Source organism: Amblyomma americanum, unplaced genomic scaffold (genome assembly GCF_052857255.1).
Source record: "Amblyomma americanum isolate KBUSLIRL-KWMA unplaced genomic scaffold, ASM5285725v1 scaffold_12, whole genome shotgun sequence".
NCBI lineage: Eukaryota > Metazoa > Arthropoda > Arachnida > Ixodida > Ixodidae > Amblyomma > Amblyomma americanum.
This window is the reverse complement of record NW_027526484.1, coordinates 2,784,278-2,800,823: the sequence shown is the minus strand read 5'-3', so window position 1 is coordinate 2,800,823 and position 16,546 is coordinate 2,784,278. Positions and strand designations below refer to the sequence as shown.

Here is a 16,546-nt window from a genome sequence, read left to right as displayed (position 1 = left end):
TGCAGTAGTTGAATCAAGCGTGCTTCTAAATTATCTGAGCTATTTGAGCTTTCCCTTAAGTGACGGCTGCAGCCTTTATGCGAGCAGCTATAACTGCGATTTGCACCCCCGTAATATGATATTTAACGAAATTATTTCAGCTGAAGATCTAAGCATTATTGATTCCAAATAGTTGCTTGCTGAAATGGCATATTAAACTTGGAGAAAGGATGCGCGTCATGGCACGAAAGTATTGAGCCTTTTGTGTTAAGCTCTGTCACCTCAGTGCAGCTTCGTATAAATCAATCCAGTTATGCTTACACCTGTTTATATTCCTTCGGCTAAAATACGTGGCACATCATACTATCGTGTAACTGTGCGAACGGGTTTGCTGAAGGCGAGCATCTTTTGGCAAGCTCTATTGTTATTTTTTCGAATATATTCAGAAAAAAAACGCCGTGACCATGATGCACACTTCACAAATGTTACTCCACAGCAAACAAGCTTAGAAACACCGTGAAACACACATCTCGGAATTATGTTTATAGTTGGGGATGCCGTGACTGTAGTGCAAAGTTAGACACGCCGTCAGCAGCTTTTCGCATAAGGATTGGCTAGCTTTCTTCGAAGAGTGCACCGAAAAATAAAATGTCAGTCTTTTGAAGCAATGAAAATCTATGAAACTAAAGCAGTCGAAAAAAAGGGTGCAACTGTAACGATCCCACCTTACTATGGGTGTGATAAGCCTAAGTTTTACCCTTTTGGGAGGGTGCAAGGGTGCGAATTATAGACACAAAACACAACCCTTAAATGAGCAATTTTTTTACAGTGATATATAGCGGTCACAGTAGCAGACTGTTCTGTTTTAAATTCACAAAGGACTTTGTACCCTTCCTTCGCATTTCAATGCACAGGTTTGCGCTGAACAAACCCAGCTTACTGCGTAAATGGCTCCAAACCATGGGGCAAACGTCCTTCAGGCTCAGTAGGCACCAGTCACTTTTCTCCGCAAACTTCGAGTAAAGTGACTTCGGATGCTTCGGATCTCGAATGAACTGCGTCGGTAGCTGGGTGCATAAAACATCAATGAAAACGAAACTGAACAACCACGAAACCCAATCAAGTGAACAGACATCAAGCCACCAGATGTCACTCTGAAATCACGTCTTCCCAGCATACCTTGGGCGTCCTTGGCGGATTAAGTGCAGAACGGCTAGCATTCCCTCTAGATAGTATTTAGAAACTCTATGCTTATCGTAATTGCACAAGAGGCAAAAATTTAACGCCGAAAGGTTACATACTAGGTTAGCAGGATGTTGCGTAGTCGCCACTGCACTGAAGGTGTGTCATACGAGGAAAGACAAAAACAAAGAAGCCGTTAGGATGACAGGATGAGCAAATTATTTAAAATGCCAAGACTGCGCGAGCCGTCATAATGTAAGCTTTCCGCAAAACAGCCATGAGAAAAATCCCCGCAGCAGTCAGACAGCCTGCAGGCAGTATGTTTCACGCATACGCGTTGAAACAATGCCTGTAGGATGTCGAGATACGACTACTCAGCCAAAACGACTTGGCAGCGGCCAAAACAAAGAAACATAAAAAAGAAACACAACGCTTTGAATGCTCCAAACATGCCAACGCCACACGCCATCGGAAGGTCCCTGCCAAGAAAGAAGGCGAGGGCGAAGAGCCGATCACACTTGCGCTCTTTCCGTCTTTCTACGGGAGAGGCCCTTTTTGGAACGGCGTGCCGTACGCGCGTCATGAGTGCGCGCTTTATAAAAGGGGTGAATGGCGAGTGGCTGCCTTTCGCACGCGTGCGCCTGATCTCTTCACACACTACTACTGGGACTCCCATGCAGATGCGCTCTTTGGAAATTCCCTTCTCTCGTGCTCCCATTTAGGAAGGGCTTCAGGCGTTAGCGATCGAGCTGGCAGTTTTCTGAATTTTAGTTTAGCGGAGGACAACTTTGTAAGACATGCATCAGCCTAATTAAGTATCTGCAAGCAGCAGCCTTCGTGTCATTTTGCTAACTTGCACCCCTTCAAATGTTTTAGGAGGTTTTCGCAACATCATGAGTGTGCAAAAAGTGGTTCTAATCGTGGTGACGGTGCTTCTTTGCGGGTGCCTCCCGTGTTGCCTCGGTGGCAGTGGGTCTGACGGGGATTCCTCGGCATCAATGACGGAGCAGCAAAACGTGAGCTATGTAAGCAAGCTCAAAGAATGGATCGCCAGTGCCATGAATCGGGCGTCCCCGTCATTGACGAGGAAGCTCCTGGAAGCCGAAGTGTCGGCCGACTGCAGCGTCGGTCTTCTCACGCTGGTGCGCGGAGTCCGGAACTTGGAGCCGTGGGCGCTGCGATGTGAGTTACGCTCGGAGCAGATCATGAAGTTCAAGTGCCTTGTCGCATGCGGTCGCGTGAAGTGCGATGTTCACTCAGCGATTAACCTCACCTGTAATACAGTGCTCATTCTTTCCCTCGCGGAGTGCAAATGCGAACCTGAAGTGCGCATGCCCAAAGCCACAATTAGCATTGGGCATACGCACTCTGCTCAGTGATTTCATTAGGAATCAAACGTTATATGGCTTGCGAAACTCGTTTTGAAATAACTAATCCCTTCCTGAATATTAGCAATTGTTCAGCACCAGTACCAGTCTAACCTACATAAAGCGATATTTCGTAGTTTTAGGGGAAGAGACTTGGAAAAGTTCCAGTTCATAATGATAACATCTAGGTTGAATTAGAGGCTGGAAGGGCAGAACGCAAATAGTAGTCGAGAAATACTTTCACAGCCCTAAATAAAAAACGGGTACATCTTGCAAGGAGGCAAAGTACCTGCGTGAAAATACTATGCAGAGTAGCTAAACTTCGGACCAGGGTCGGAACGTAAATATTTTTCTCTCCCTCTCTCTTGCTCTCTCGCCGCCTGGGCAGAAAAGAAATGGCAGCAAACAAACACGTTATTAAACGACGCGTTCTGTTCACGTTCGTGCTTACTGAAAATATTTACTTGCATACGCTTTTTTAGTGAGTGTTCGCAATGCCCGGCATTGAAAAGCGCATGCTGAACATTTTGCGCCAATATTTATGTGTCCGTTTTGGTTCCTGAAGGACACGGACGCTTTCGTAGGTCATCGGTTCTGACTAATTATTTTTTAGTTATAAAGTAATTGTACTATTAATTTTTCATTAAAAACTATAAATACAGAAACATTCCCCTATGCTACTAGGTTTAGGTGACTATTGCCTACCTCTATACGCGTGTTATAACATTACAAGCCTCTCATTTTCTTTCTGTCTGCTCAATAGCTTAAAGAGGGCCACAGCTCTGAGAGCTTGATACCATAGGCAGCATACGAATGATCACGATCAGCTTCTGCTCTCACCGTTTGATGACATTCCACATGACACTCGCGGTAATGTATTAGCAAGTACTACGTCCGCCGCTATACAGGAGGGTGGTGCTAATGAACACTCTCAAGGTAACGTTACACCGAACAATAATACTCCGAAAGCAAAAGACGCGACAGCCAGCGCCATGGCTCAGTTGCTAGTCCACTGGACTCGAAATTCAAATGTCGTGGGCTAGGCGGCATGTGGTAGTTCTTTTCTGCTTTGTCATCAATTATGTTTCAGTCATCAAGTACTTATATTATTCATTTCAAATGAAAAAAATATATAAAGACAGAAAGATACATTCGTCTACTCTACTTGGTTTCGGTGACTGTTTTCTTTCTCGCCTCATGAGTAAAAAAGTGCAAAATTTCGCCTGTTTGGAACAGCGCAATGTAACAGGACACAAAAGACTGGAACGAAAGTCTCGTCAGGTAATCCAGACGGCTGTATATGCAAGCGGCTTAATAAAACACGCCTTCCTGTATAAACCAAATATTTAAGAACGTGAACCTCATGCTTTTAAATGTAGCCTGAGCACTTAATCGACAAAAATGAGAAACATCGGTGCTATATCTACCAACGCCTCTGTTCTGGGTAGATATGGTAGAAAGCTATACCGGGAAATTTTTTTTAGAAGACGCAAAATTTTTATAAACACAGTTTTTTTAGGTTAAGAGAAGCTTTTTGTGTCATAGTAATAAAAGTGTAGGCGGACGTCAAATAACGGGTGAATCTTGTTAACTACTAAAGTGATTAACTAAATTCTAATACTTAAATATTTAACTATTACCGATAGGCACCTCGTGACGATTAGAGATTTGTATATGGTCGTTAGTAATAGCCAAATCAGTTTTTTAAATTTCGTAACCGCAATTGCCCTCACCGCCGTGGCTCAATCAATTTTAATTTCGCTATTTCGACTAGTTACGTTCTCTGGAGGGGTTGCGTTGCCTGCATACTCTCCGAGAGCGCAGGCAATTTGGTAAAATCTAGCCAAAATTTCTTCAGTGACAAAGGCGAGGGTGCTCACGTTTTCGAAATTCTAAAAATTGATATCGCTATTACTAACGGACGGCTACAACTCTCTAAATGCAACCAGGTGCCCATCGCTAATAGTTTAAATGTTTACTCCTAAAATTTAGGTAATCATTCACTAGTTCGCATGATTCAGCTGTTTTCTGACGTCCGCCAACACTGGTATTACTATGCCGCAAAAAGCCTTCATTTTCCACAAAAACCCTAATTTTTAAAACAGAAACTTATAAAAAAAAAACACCCGGTATAGAAAACAGCTGAGCAGGCGACCGAGCATAAATAAGTGATCCGCATCAACAACGCTCTGAATACGACCTCTGGTTGGCCGCGCTTTTCTGTATGTGCTTGGTCCGTAATTAGCCACATACTTTCCTGCTTTCCTGTCCCTTCAATTGCTATCCATTAGTGTAGCGCTTCGACGTGGGCTAGCAGCAAGCAATCTAAACAGCAAAAAGGCTTCTGAACGCTTCCCAAGTTCCTCTTTGGCTGCGTTTGTAAACACGGATGCAGCGAGATTATTGAACAGCGTTAGGAAGCCAAGATGCGCAGATTTGGCAAGCCCAATGTTCCGCAAGCTGTTTCGTTATCAATTTAATCGGATGTGTTCTCGTTGCTAGCTGCCTTCTGGACAGTCCAGGAGGAAATGATTTGGATTTATCGGTGTTTTTTTCTGTACCTACCTAAGTAGTGCCTTCTTTGCTTCTTTTTTGTTTTACGGTGGAAAGTGATGTTTACAACTGGTGAATTATAAAAAGGGTGTCCATTGCTTTGAATCTCAACATATCTGACATGTTTTGACTCGTTAACTTTATCTTCATTTATTTCCTTCCTTTGCGGTATAAGCTTGTCGCTAGCCGAGAAAGACCACATGGACTTCAGCAGGAACTCTAAATATATATCTGCGCTTCAGCGACAAAGGACAAAAGAGAAGCAACAGAACGGAGGCACCTCGTCTAAATTTAATGAATAAACTTAGTCTAGCTGAGGCTGCGAGGGGTGCAGTGGCACCGGACCGACCTCTCGCGTAGGACCACAATTTATGAAATGTCATCTCCTCATGGCGTACCGTTTTTCGGCTTAGCGCCGCTTAACAGTACCCTGCGGAGTGAGCAAACACAGGGTGTATGCAGCTTCGAGCAGGTAAAAAGTAAAAGGGCGTGCCTGGAAAAACCCAGAAACAAGCAGGAAGCCGGCTGGGGTTACATAGGAAATGATCGAGATGACGCCAAATTCATTGAATAAGACAGAAAACGTCACTAATGGAAGCTTACTCTGAAAAATCGCTACAGGAGTGTTTCATGTGCCGCGAAGAGGTATGAAGGCTGTAAAAGAAGTGAAAATGAATGCAAAAGCGGGGAAAAAAAACACGCATGAGTAAAAACCATCTTTACGGAGCAATTAGGGTGGAAACCAGGAAGTACAGTTTCACCGTAGAGCTTGTAGTTCCTGGCATGAAAAAGCAAGATTTCTAGCTAAACCTGAGTAATGAGCAAAACGGGGAAGTATGGGCCTTTTTTATTCTTAGAAGCAATCACGAGTGCTTTAGAACCGCTTCTATCTCCGTTTCTTCTAAAGAATATACCTTTTTGGTTGGCCCCCTCCAGTAAAAAGCCTCACTCGTCAGTCTACCTTTTCTAGATTATTATCTTAGGAACCTTTTTACCGTTTTGCGTACGTAAAATTTTCCCCTTGTTCTCACATTGTTGTTGTTATTGGCGATACATGAAATGGCGGTAGTAATGCTGTTAGTGTATGCTTTTGCGTTGCTTATCCAGGCTTGTAGGTTCATTCTGCTAATTTTTTATCTTCGTTTCTGTCCCCTCACACAAACCAAGTTTTCATTTGTTTCCTTATTGCTTGTTTTGTTTTGAACATGATTTCCATTTGTTAAATCCGGCTTATACAAACTAGTCTTGGTTGATATTTTTCATATTTAGATGTTGCGTACCTTCACTGTTCCTGTGGTTGCTGTTCTGTGCATTGTTGATATGATTCAAACGATTTCACAGCGATGTTTTAATAGAAGCAATAATATTTTTATTCTCCCTGTCATGTGCAATGCAACGCAAGTAGGCCACTTAACGGCTATAGTTAGTTTGCAAGATCGTACCTGAAATACAGAGCGATCCGCATTCATATGAACAAGAAAAAAAATTAAAGGTAATAGAGATAAACTTCATAACTTGATAAAAAAGAACTAAAACTAAACCTAACAATGCAGTAAATTACTCTAAACCTTGACGAAAACTTTACCATTAAATCTTCAATAATTCAATTCGTCAGATTGCCTTTAGAAATCGCAGATAAGTTCCCATCAAGCAATCTGTTAAAAATATCCAGAACATAAGCCCAACGAATAACAATCTAAGAAAATTGTTTTCAAAGCTCCCAAGTGGTGACCTTTTCATCAACGAAAATTTGAAGCTTGGGAGTCCTAGTTCCAGGAATATATTTGCATCTGGCAATAAACAGGAACGCATAAACGAATAAAACTTCCATTAAGCACAGCCAATGATGGTGAATGGCTCCCCTATTCCAAGAAGCCATTGGACTTTCGCTCCCGCCATTGCTGTCGCCACCAAGCCTCAACGGTGCGCAAGGTCAGGGTTGGTCAGCACGACCTCCCGCTGCTCTTGCTTCGGGTTCCTGATTGCGTCTATTCCTGAATTGTTTTTGGAGATTCACACCACGTGTTGAAGGTTTCCCTTTTGTCTTTTCGTTACAAAATTGACATTCGGCTTTATAGACGATTGGGAATATTTTATTAGGAATTCTAGGGCTATAGAACTATATAATTAATCGGAAGAATTAGAGACAACATTTTAAAGAATTTTTTTTTATATTTATGTCCACTCTGCATCTTTAACTATCCGAAAAGAAGCCAAAGAGAATATTGGCATTTATTAATTTTTGTATTTAAATGTTTCTTCAGTTCTTTCTTTTTATTTATTTATTATACGCCTACATCTACTTGAGACAGAATTGGAACAGTGAATTAGAAGAAAATTAGCACGGTAGTAAAATCTCTCCAGTTGACAATTCATATAGCCTTCGTACAAAGCGGACGGGATGTATTATAAGTCCTGGGGTGCTGTCCTTAAAAAAGGGGGAATCATGTGGGCCGGCGCCACACGGCGATATGCAAAAATTCAGGGGCCACTTTGTTGACCTAAAGTTCGTTGAGGCGAAAGCCTTTAGCGTGGTATTGCTGCTTGTGTCACTGATGTGTGGTTAAGATGTTGATTAAGTACACAATTGTGTTTGAGTCTTAAATTCTGGAGACACTGCAGGGCGTTTGGGAGGCATCCGTCTGATTCGACGCCTTTCAGCAAACTCTCCCCAGCGTCCTAGACAAGAAGTACATATAAATTGTCAGGAAGTAGCGTAGTCGTTCGCACGGTCGGCTGCTGAACGGAAGGATGGTGGTTCGAATCCCATCCTGCACAAAGTTTTTTTTTCATATCGAGTTGCTGAAGAGCGTAACGAAAGGACTCACCGACGTACACGGTCGTGAGCAATAGCCATTAAACGCTGTCGCCTTAAAAGCGTTGTAGAACAAGAAAGCGCGTTAATGCCGCAGTAGCGCTTTCTTCTCCAATGTCTTTAGTGGTAGTATCGATGGCGCCGAAGAATGGCGGCGGCTTCGTTATGCTAAGTGATTCCTCGCCATTTTTGTGAAGTTTGCGCAGTCTCGAAAGGAATGGTACAAGAAAATTATTTCCAGCGCCGTGGAGGAACCGTCGCCGAGGTGCTGTAAGAACCGTGCCACGACAGTGTGATCAGATATAGTCGGCGTCATGAATTTTTGCCGTAGACATGACAGAAAGCAGTTTACCAATAAGTGGCCGCACAGGTCGAAGGGGAATAGCCGGCCTTGAAGAATAAAGGCACGCAGATTTTACGTACAAAGGCGTCATGCGACGAGTTGTCTTCAAACGAGACATTTCGCAATGAACGCACAGCTGCCACTGCTGTCAAAGGTATCCTCAAGTCTGTGTTGGGCGTGGCTGCATACACCTCGTAAATGATGCTCTCTGTGCGATCCCTTTCCGATGCTGTCACTCTGGAGACCATGGCTTTTCCCAGCTCCGCGAAATTAGGCAGAAATGGCAGCGAGACTTCATGAAACACGCGCGGCTCATGTTTGAACTCGTCGGGTTCAGTGTCTCCTTTTATAAGGAAAAAACGTGTCTCTTAACAGTTGCACGGAGGCCATGACATCCTCGGCCAGAAACTGTGCACTGTGCAGAAAGACAGCGTTTATGCACACTATGTTTTGTAGGCTTGCTTGAAAACGATGACACGTTGAGTTGCCTCATAACGGCCAAATGCCCTAAGGCAGTCACGTAGGCGCCGCCAGAGAAGTAATCGGGGGTGATTCAACATGGCTGCGTGTTCTCAGCGTCCACATCACTGGAGAAGTATCCGTCTTTCTTTGAAATTGTTCGCGTTCATATAGCTACGGGTTGGGCAGGTTCAGAGCGACTTCCTCCTGCATTTCCACGTGACAAGTAGCGTCAACTACAAGAAATTTAGAGATGAAAACCCAGAAACATAGAGCATAGAAGAACACCTTCAGCGCCTCATAATTTGATAAATACATATAATATGCTAACAAACTAACATCAGACGTCATATTTCCATCATTTTTGCAGGCAAGAGGGAAAACCCATTCCCCTTCGTCACAATAGCACTACGTGGTCGGTTACTTGGGGCGGTAATTCAAGACCAACGACGCACGCTGCTTTGTTGTGGAATGTTCTTGAAACTCTCGGTTGCATTACATTTATCTAGCGCAAGTGGACTCTCGGAATTGTCTGGAAGTACATAATGGTGCAATGGTAGAAACTAATTCCGCTTTTGAAGGCGGCAAATGTATAAAATCTTTACAGTCGGAGTACGAATGAGTATACCGTTTACCAAACTGCGTTGTCACCCCAAGGCTAACCTTGGCCACATCCTGCATAAGTGCCCTCAGGACATTCCGCCGGAGAGCCTCCAGCTGTCGAACTCTGATCAGTGGCAAGCCACGTTGCGTGGCTCCGACATGGATGTCCAACTCCACGTCTTGAGCAGAACCATAGAGGTGATTATACAAAATTTTAGCGCCAGGACGTACTACACACATGAATGAAGAGAACAAAGCCAACCCGTGTTGCCTTCTTTTTTAGGTTTAGTATCTTGGTGCTAAAATCCTTTCATAATTTCTGACAACAAATTATCCCAACAGCGAAATATTTTAAAGCTACATAGATGACCTAAATCCAAGGGTCAAGGCCTCCTGACGAGGCTGCATCCTCACAGGCTCCCACCACACTTTCGACAAAGGATAAACGTTTACCCTCTCTCTCTTTCGGAATTTGAAGGCTTTCGCGGATTGCGTGCCTTTCTTGGGCAAAAAACGCAATTTTAACAAACAATACAGTGAAACGGCACTGATAAAACTAATCGTCATTTGGCGATCACCCCTTCTAAAGGCATAATGGCGTATGAGATATTACAGTTCCTGTCTCAGGCCAGTAAAATTTGGTAAAGGAATCATTTGGCACCACTCAAAAAACAGTATTTATTATGCTCTGCGGTAGCTTCATTCCTTGGTGTCAGCAAAACTAGAGAAAATTACAACTTTGCTATTGTCAGGTAAAGCAGTAAAGCCATAGTTTACACCAAAGGCGTCTTGTTTATATCTCTTCCATGTATTCGGCAGCGGGACCAAAGAAAACGATTTTGCACCCGGTCTGAGAAATGCTTCTTTTTCACGCAGTGATAGACGCCACCGCAAAGTACCCTAGCGGAGCTTTGGCGACCACGCGGGTGGACCTAGGTGCCTTCGATGAATGCGTGCAGACCGTTGTGCGCAATGAATACGGTCACGAGACAGCCCGGGCCCAGTACTGCAACGTGGTTGCATATGGCGGAAACAAAACCGACCTGGATGACCTCATCGCCGCAGCTATGTCTATTACACATCCACGGGTGAGAATCACGCCTGCTCGCTTGTTGAGTATTGCTTAGAGGTTTCTTAGGTTACTGTACCTAATGCTCATAATTACCGGACACAAAAAAGTTAAATATTTAATACATTAGAGAAGGCATAAGAGAAGTCTGAGGCAAAATCCTCAGAACTGCACAGACACGATGTGTTTGGCACTGCATTCATTTTTTATTGTTTCACAGAGAAAAATGAGTCTCGAGCAGTAAACTAGAATAACTACATACGTCTGAAATATGCCCTTGAAGATCACCTCAGCGAGGGGTACCAACAGTTCCTTACTTTCTAGCTGTATTGTGGAGGCAAAACGTTCTCTGGACAACAATTAGTATAATGCTGCAACAATCTTACAGCGTAACACCTTAGAAGCACGCTGGATTTATGCGACGTTTTGAATCTATGCGTCTGATAGCACCTCCTATAGATAGAATTCTACTGGTACATTTCGACAGCCCGCATGTTCCCCCAGCTGCGCCTCGTCGTAACAAAAACCTGACGCATTAAAAATCAGAATGTGGCGACAATGCTGTTAGATAATGCTGGCCATTCAGTATAGTTCTAACGAAATCGAACGCTGTTTACATGTAAACAAACAGGAACAATTATTTCGTATAATATTCTGCATCACATTTATTTATTTCGCCGAAAGCACTCATCTATTGCATCAAGACCTATACCCATAAATGCTGTTCTAGGAACGAGAAAAACAGGACGGCTGTAAAACCTTCCCGTTATAAGCTGCAGTTTGCTGCGACCAGTTGTCGGCATGGTAGTGCTAATACCGTAAAACATCGTTAACAAATATTTCCTTCTTGTTTACGAATTCTGGCATAATTTGGTCGTGCAGGGCCCTAAGAGTAAGCACACACACGTCCACGAATTCTTCCGTACAATGCAGTCTGCAGAATAGACAACAGCGCGGTAAATTCTGTACACGCCGCACCATAACGCTTGCCTGCCTGCTAGCCCATGCGTTTTTGTCCGCATCTATTTACCATGCGTCTTCCCCACTCTCCGTGTCGTCAAAGTGCTGCGTGCGAGGTGCCTACCCTGTCCTTCCCCCTAGAGTCAACAACGTGCTGATTCTGATGTGGACTGGCTGTCTTAGGCCTGCAGGGCTGCGAAAACGTGCTTTGCACTATAAGGGTGGCATGAGAACGAACCTCAGTTAAATCACGCCCTCAAATAACTTTCAATCGAAAAAAAAAAACAGAGGGACCTTGAGCTCGGGACTAACTTCGACTTCCCACTAACATCTCCTGAGGAAGAAGGCATGGTCTTATTAACCGCTACGTAATAATTAGGTTGTGATATAAAATATATTGGAGTCCTGATTACCAACGTGCTCTCAGTACATATATTGCCGCCAGGCAAGCGATTAGTTTTGACGTGTGTAAATATTGTGCTGCGTAAAGAAGTTCAGTTGAAACAAACTTTCGCAAAATAATTGAAGCGAACAATTAAACGCTCAAAGCGCGCTTTCGTCGGCACAACTGATTAAAATCAGTCGTTTGAAGATAGGAAATAACACAAGTCAAGAAAACAATAAACTGTTCTCATACTCATATGAGCTACATTTTTCTTCCGAGTCAAACGAAATATAGGAAGCCTGATGCTTGCTAGTAATATTCTACCGGACCGTACAGACTACTCAGGCAACACGGCGAGCTCAAGGCGTTCGATTTATCAAATATAATAATCGAACCACCATTAGAGATTTAGAGAGCTATTTTGTTTCTTTTTGCATGATTACTAAGAAAAGGCTGCGCTTATTCAAGAAAGCCGTTTTGCAGCGCACTAGGCAGATACAGCACGGCGCTCCTAATATTGTTGTCGTCGAGAACGGTCAATGTCGACAATTCATCGGCATCGACATTGCATGCCGCACAGCCAAGTGGTTTTAGGTAGAACCATCTGGCAGCCTGCAGTTTTAGTCTCAACGGGCGCCGTAGCGAGAAACTATAGACAGAAAGATTTGGCAAGCGAAAGCTCGGGGTGCCTACGACAGGTATTTTTCTCTGTGCAGGTAGCCAAATTTCGAGGGCATATCTATGAGCAGAGGATCCCAATCATGCGATTAGGAATTTGCGTGCTCGACGTCTGCAATCAAGATGAACTGCAGCTGATGGCGAAAGCAGGTATGTATCTGCAGCACTGAACCCATGCGAGGCTCGCAGAAAAAATTCCCCGCTCCCGTGGGACAATCAGCCGTTACCATTCCTTCCGGCGAAAACATCTCATTTAGTTGCTGTGGCTAAGGACACCACGATTCGCGAACGTAAAGAACACTCAAGCGCCCAGCTTTCTGCTCAAGTTCTGCATTTGTTAGGCGTATTGCATTTGTTCTTTCAGTGCTTCCAAAGGTTCTTGACGTTACCATCACTGACTGCGTGACAGCATTGGCTCCAGATATGACAAGAACTCAGGTTATTATTTTGTAAGTATGTGCAGTTATGTGTAGCACCGCACTTTATCCGAGGTGTTCTGCGAAGAGGAGAAAGATATTTACTGCTCCTTTCTTTTCAGAGCATTTCTAGGCACTCTAGTCCTGCTCATCGTGCTTGGAACTGCCGTTGATGTGTACTGCTCACGAAGAAAGCAGAAAGGTGAAAACAAAGGTAAAAACGTTTGAATATTTACGCACGTCACCGATTCCAACTTAGATAAAACCGAATGACAAATGCCACTATGACATTACTAATAGTAGAGCAAGTGTTACGATTGACAAAAGAAATAACTCCAGAGGACTGAGAACATGAGCGCCGAATTCTTCAACCTGCATACGCTCGCCGTTTCGAGCTGATCTTCGCGTTTGAGACAATTTCTGCAATGCACCTTTCCTCGAGTCCCCTTTAATTGCCTAGTCTATCAGGGCTCGATTGCTAATCGTTAAACAGATATTGCGGCCTCTTCAAAATTGTCTCCCTTTATTCATGTCTTGATATTTCAGTATTGAAGATTACTCAAGAATTGTTTTTCACAACGTTCCGAAATATTTTTGTTTTAACTAAAACCGGATTTCACATTTCACAGGTCAATTTAGAAAATTTCTCCAAGGCTTAATAGCGAAATGACGACTAAAGTATCGCATAATTGTTATATTCCCCCCCCCCCAAAAAAAAAAAAAAATACAGAAAGCATCAAGTTGTGAGACAAGCCTCGGATTTTGTGCCATTGAGAACCACGTGCATGCCCACGGAACTCGCTTACGGGCGAAAAAGTTGCATTAAAGCAGATGCGAATTAATCATAGTGCGAAAGCACACGTCCACGCATTCATGGACGTGCAAATAGGAAAGGAAGACCTGCCGTATATACTCCCTTATACGACTATCCCTTTTCGCGTTGCCGTGGAGCTTAATTCCTTAAAAACCAGTTCACGAAGCCAAACTTTTTTCCAAGGCAGTTCAGTAATGATCTTTACACGAAATATGAACTTCTTTGTATTCGGTCTCCTTTACTTCTCGCTCATTTTCATTTCAGGTGTTCTTTTATCGGTTCTGACATCATTCTCTGTGGTGTCAAATACGCGCATGATGCTTCAAATCACGACCAACAAGAGCTCTGACGCCTACAGCATGAGGTTCCTGCATGGCATCCGGTTCTTCAGCATTGTCTATATCCTTGTTGGACACAGCTACGGTGCCCCTTCGGACATTTGGGGTACGTAAGCCTTTGGCCTCTAAAAGAAACCATTGCAAGTTCTTGATAAAATAACAGCACATATATACTCTATCATTGTCGCAACAGGTGTCGGTTTGTCATTTGTAATGTAGTTGCCAACGAAAAGGCACCCTCGACAGCATAAAAGGGGCTTATGTCCAGGGCTCATTCGTATCATTATTTCATCTGACGGGATGTATTTTTGTATTTTGTAAGCTGTTTATGACGGCCACTGTCCTTAATCGTGTTGGGGTAGCTTAAGAAGCTAACGTTTCAAGTGTTTCTGAATATAGCAGTCCAGTTACCAGAGCGTAGTGTAAGCGAAGCGCGCCGGTTAGCAACGCACTTTTCCTACTGCGCTTCATTGCACAAAGACAAGCATGTTCAGCGGTTATTGGCCAATTATGTGCCACAAAAATACCGCGGGAACGCTGCATAATAAGCGTGAGAATTAGTTTCGACTAGTCTGTTATAATGAACGTGAACCGAAATATCAGCAAGTGGTCATTTTTTTTTCTTTCCTTCTCCATCGAAATGTGGCCACAGGAATAATAAAGTACGGTGTTTCTAGCCTTGTGCTCATTGGAACATAAAATGTCAAAAGCTATTCATTTGCCTTGATGCCGCAGGAACCTCAGCCACGTGAACATACATGAAATTTTGATTATGACATGAAATTGCGCTATCCTCTTGCATAAAAGCTGTGGTGCGAGCGCTGTTTATGACGAAGCTTCCTCGAAGTGAGAAGTTTAAAAAATTTTGTCTGTCAATATACAGCTAATATGCCCCATGAAAAGTGACGACATTTGCACCGCCCTAACAAGGTATAAATGAAATATGCCTCGAGCGAATTGGTTTTGCAATCGGCAACTATCTTTCGGTACAACCGTGTGTAATAAAGAACGCAAAAAATGCTTTTTTCAGGCATATGCCGCGGTGGTAGTGAATTTGGCTGTGAGGCTCGGATTGTACGGGGGCGACGTTCAACACGAGCCGCGGCTGCCGCCTTTCGATGCAGCCGCAACCCAAAAACACCCGCGTGATGTGCAATGGCAGCGTGCGTTAAAGAATGCCGCAGTCGCACATTTGCCGCGGTCGCGCATTTCACTGTATTTTTATTTGCCCCACAGCTCCGCACAGCTTGCATACTGCGCGCGCAGAGCAATGAGAAAACCTTCAGCTTTACTCATACTTGCTGTTTTCCTCTCCAGCCAACATGGTGAACGCCATAGTATATGCCGACAACTGGGCGAACATATTCACAACTGTGGGATATATGAGCGTCGACTGTTTTTTCTTCTTGAGGTGCGTATTGCACGGCGCTTCAGGAAAGCCCTCAGCGGCAGATGCGGGCGGTGGTCGCATCACATCCTCCTCTTGTCTTCCTGCATCATCTACTGCTTCTTCTCCCAACCCTTTAACACTGCAGCCAACTGCAATAACTAAGAATCTGGCTAGTCCAATTTCTCCGTTCCTTGGTTAGCCGAATTTCTCGTCAACTCTCCCACGGGTTCTCAACGACACTAGGAGGTGCGGATAAGCTTGAGCCAGACGTAGGATATTCGCATGACCGCACTCCCTCGGCGTCGCAGGTCAAAGGCAAGGTTGCAAGTCAGGAGCGTGATGAAAGTTGTGCAAGTCAGCGTTTTTGATTAACTGGCTGAAACATGGTAACTAGCGCTAAAATCTAGTGTGTATCCCGACGGCGTCTTTTTATTATTCCTTATTTATTTCAGCACTACTTACTGTGTTTCAGTCAGTTAATGAAAAGAACCAACTAGCCCACAGATCTTTAATCACGCTCCTATTGGGCCCTGTTCTTTTCCAGTAACTCTAGCGTGTGTCCCGTCGGTGTCTTTTCGTTGTCCGTTGTGTATTTTAGCGCTAGTTGTCATTTTTCAGGCAGTTGCAAGTCCAGTCACGTCCATAAGCAAAGCCAAGCATGCGAGTGATTGAGATACATCCTGCACTAAAGTTTAAACACGATGCCATTTCACAGTGTCATATTGTTAGAAGATGGATTCGCAACACCTTGATAGTCGTGATAACAGGCATGTTCCAGGAGGAACGCTGCCCCATTAGGGCTGCAAGACGGTCGTGTGAGCTGGCGCAAGGTGAAAATTGCAATACATGACAACAAAATGCCGTTAGGAGAGAAGGAACCTAAACCCTAAGAAAACACCGCGCATTTGTACCGCTCCAGAAAACATGGAACAGAAACCCATGAATGCGTGAAAGCTCGTGCTCAATTACTGTACGAAAGAGAAATGAATAAAACGGAGTCGTGGCCCCCTGTGGTTCTCAAAAACACTGAACACAGCCCATGAGGAGTGGCGTGGTCAAATCTGTTTTATAAGAGGGAGGTTACGGGGATAAGAAGACGGTCTATGGACTGTGAGCTGTGTTTATGTGGACTTCGATTGAACGTTGGGGAGAGGGGACCTCAAGGAATTATTTCGTTTATCCCCCTAGCCCATTC

The 16,546-nt window shown here is 43.9% G+C and overlaps 1 protein-coding gene across 1 annotated transcript in view; it reads left to right on the top strand.

Moving 5' to 3' along the window:
• Positions 1-1,704: 1,704 nt before the first annotated feature.
• Positions 1,705-16,546, top strand: part of LOC144111867 (nose resistant to fluoxetine protein 6-like) — a 52,656-nt gene continuing 37,814 nt past the window's right edge. The window contains exons 1-7 of the mRNA XM_077644893.1: positions 1,705-2,343; positions 10,178-10,389; positions 12,432-12,543; positions 12,758-12,842; positions 12,932-13,023; positions 13,888-14,067; positions 15,279-15,372. Coding sequence (XP_077501019.1) covers positions 2,055-2,343; positions 10,178-10,389; positions 12,432-12,543; positions 12,758-12,842; positions 12,932-13,023; positions 13,888-14,067; positions 15,279-15,372 — 1,064 coding nt within the window. The 5' untranslated portion in view covers positions 1,705-2,054. The remainder of the gene's footprint in view (positions 2,344-10,177; positions 10,390-12,431; positions 12,544-12,757; positions 12,843-12,931; positions 13,024-13,887; positions 14,068-15,278; positions 15,373-16,546) is intronic.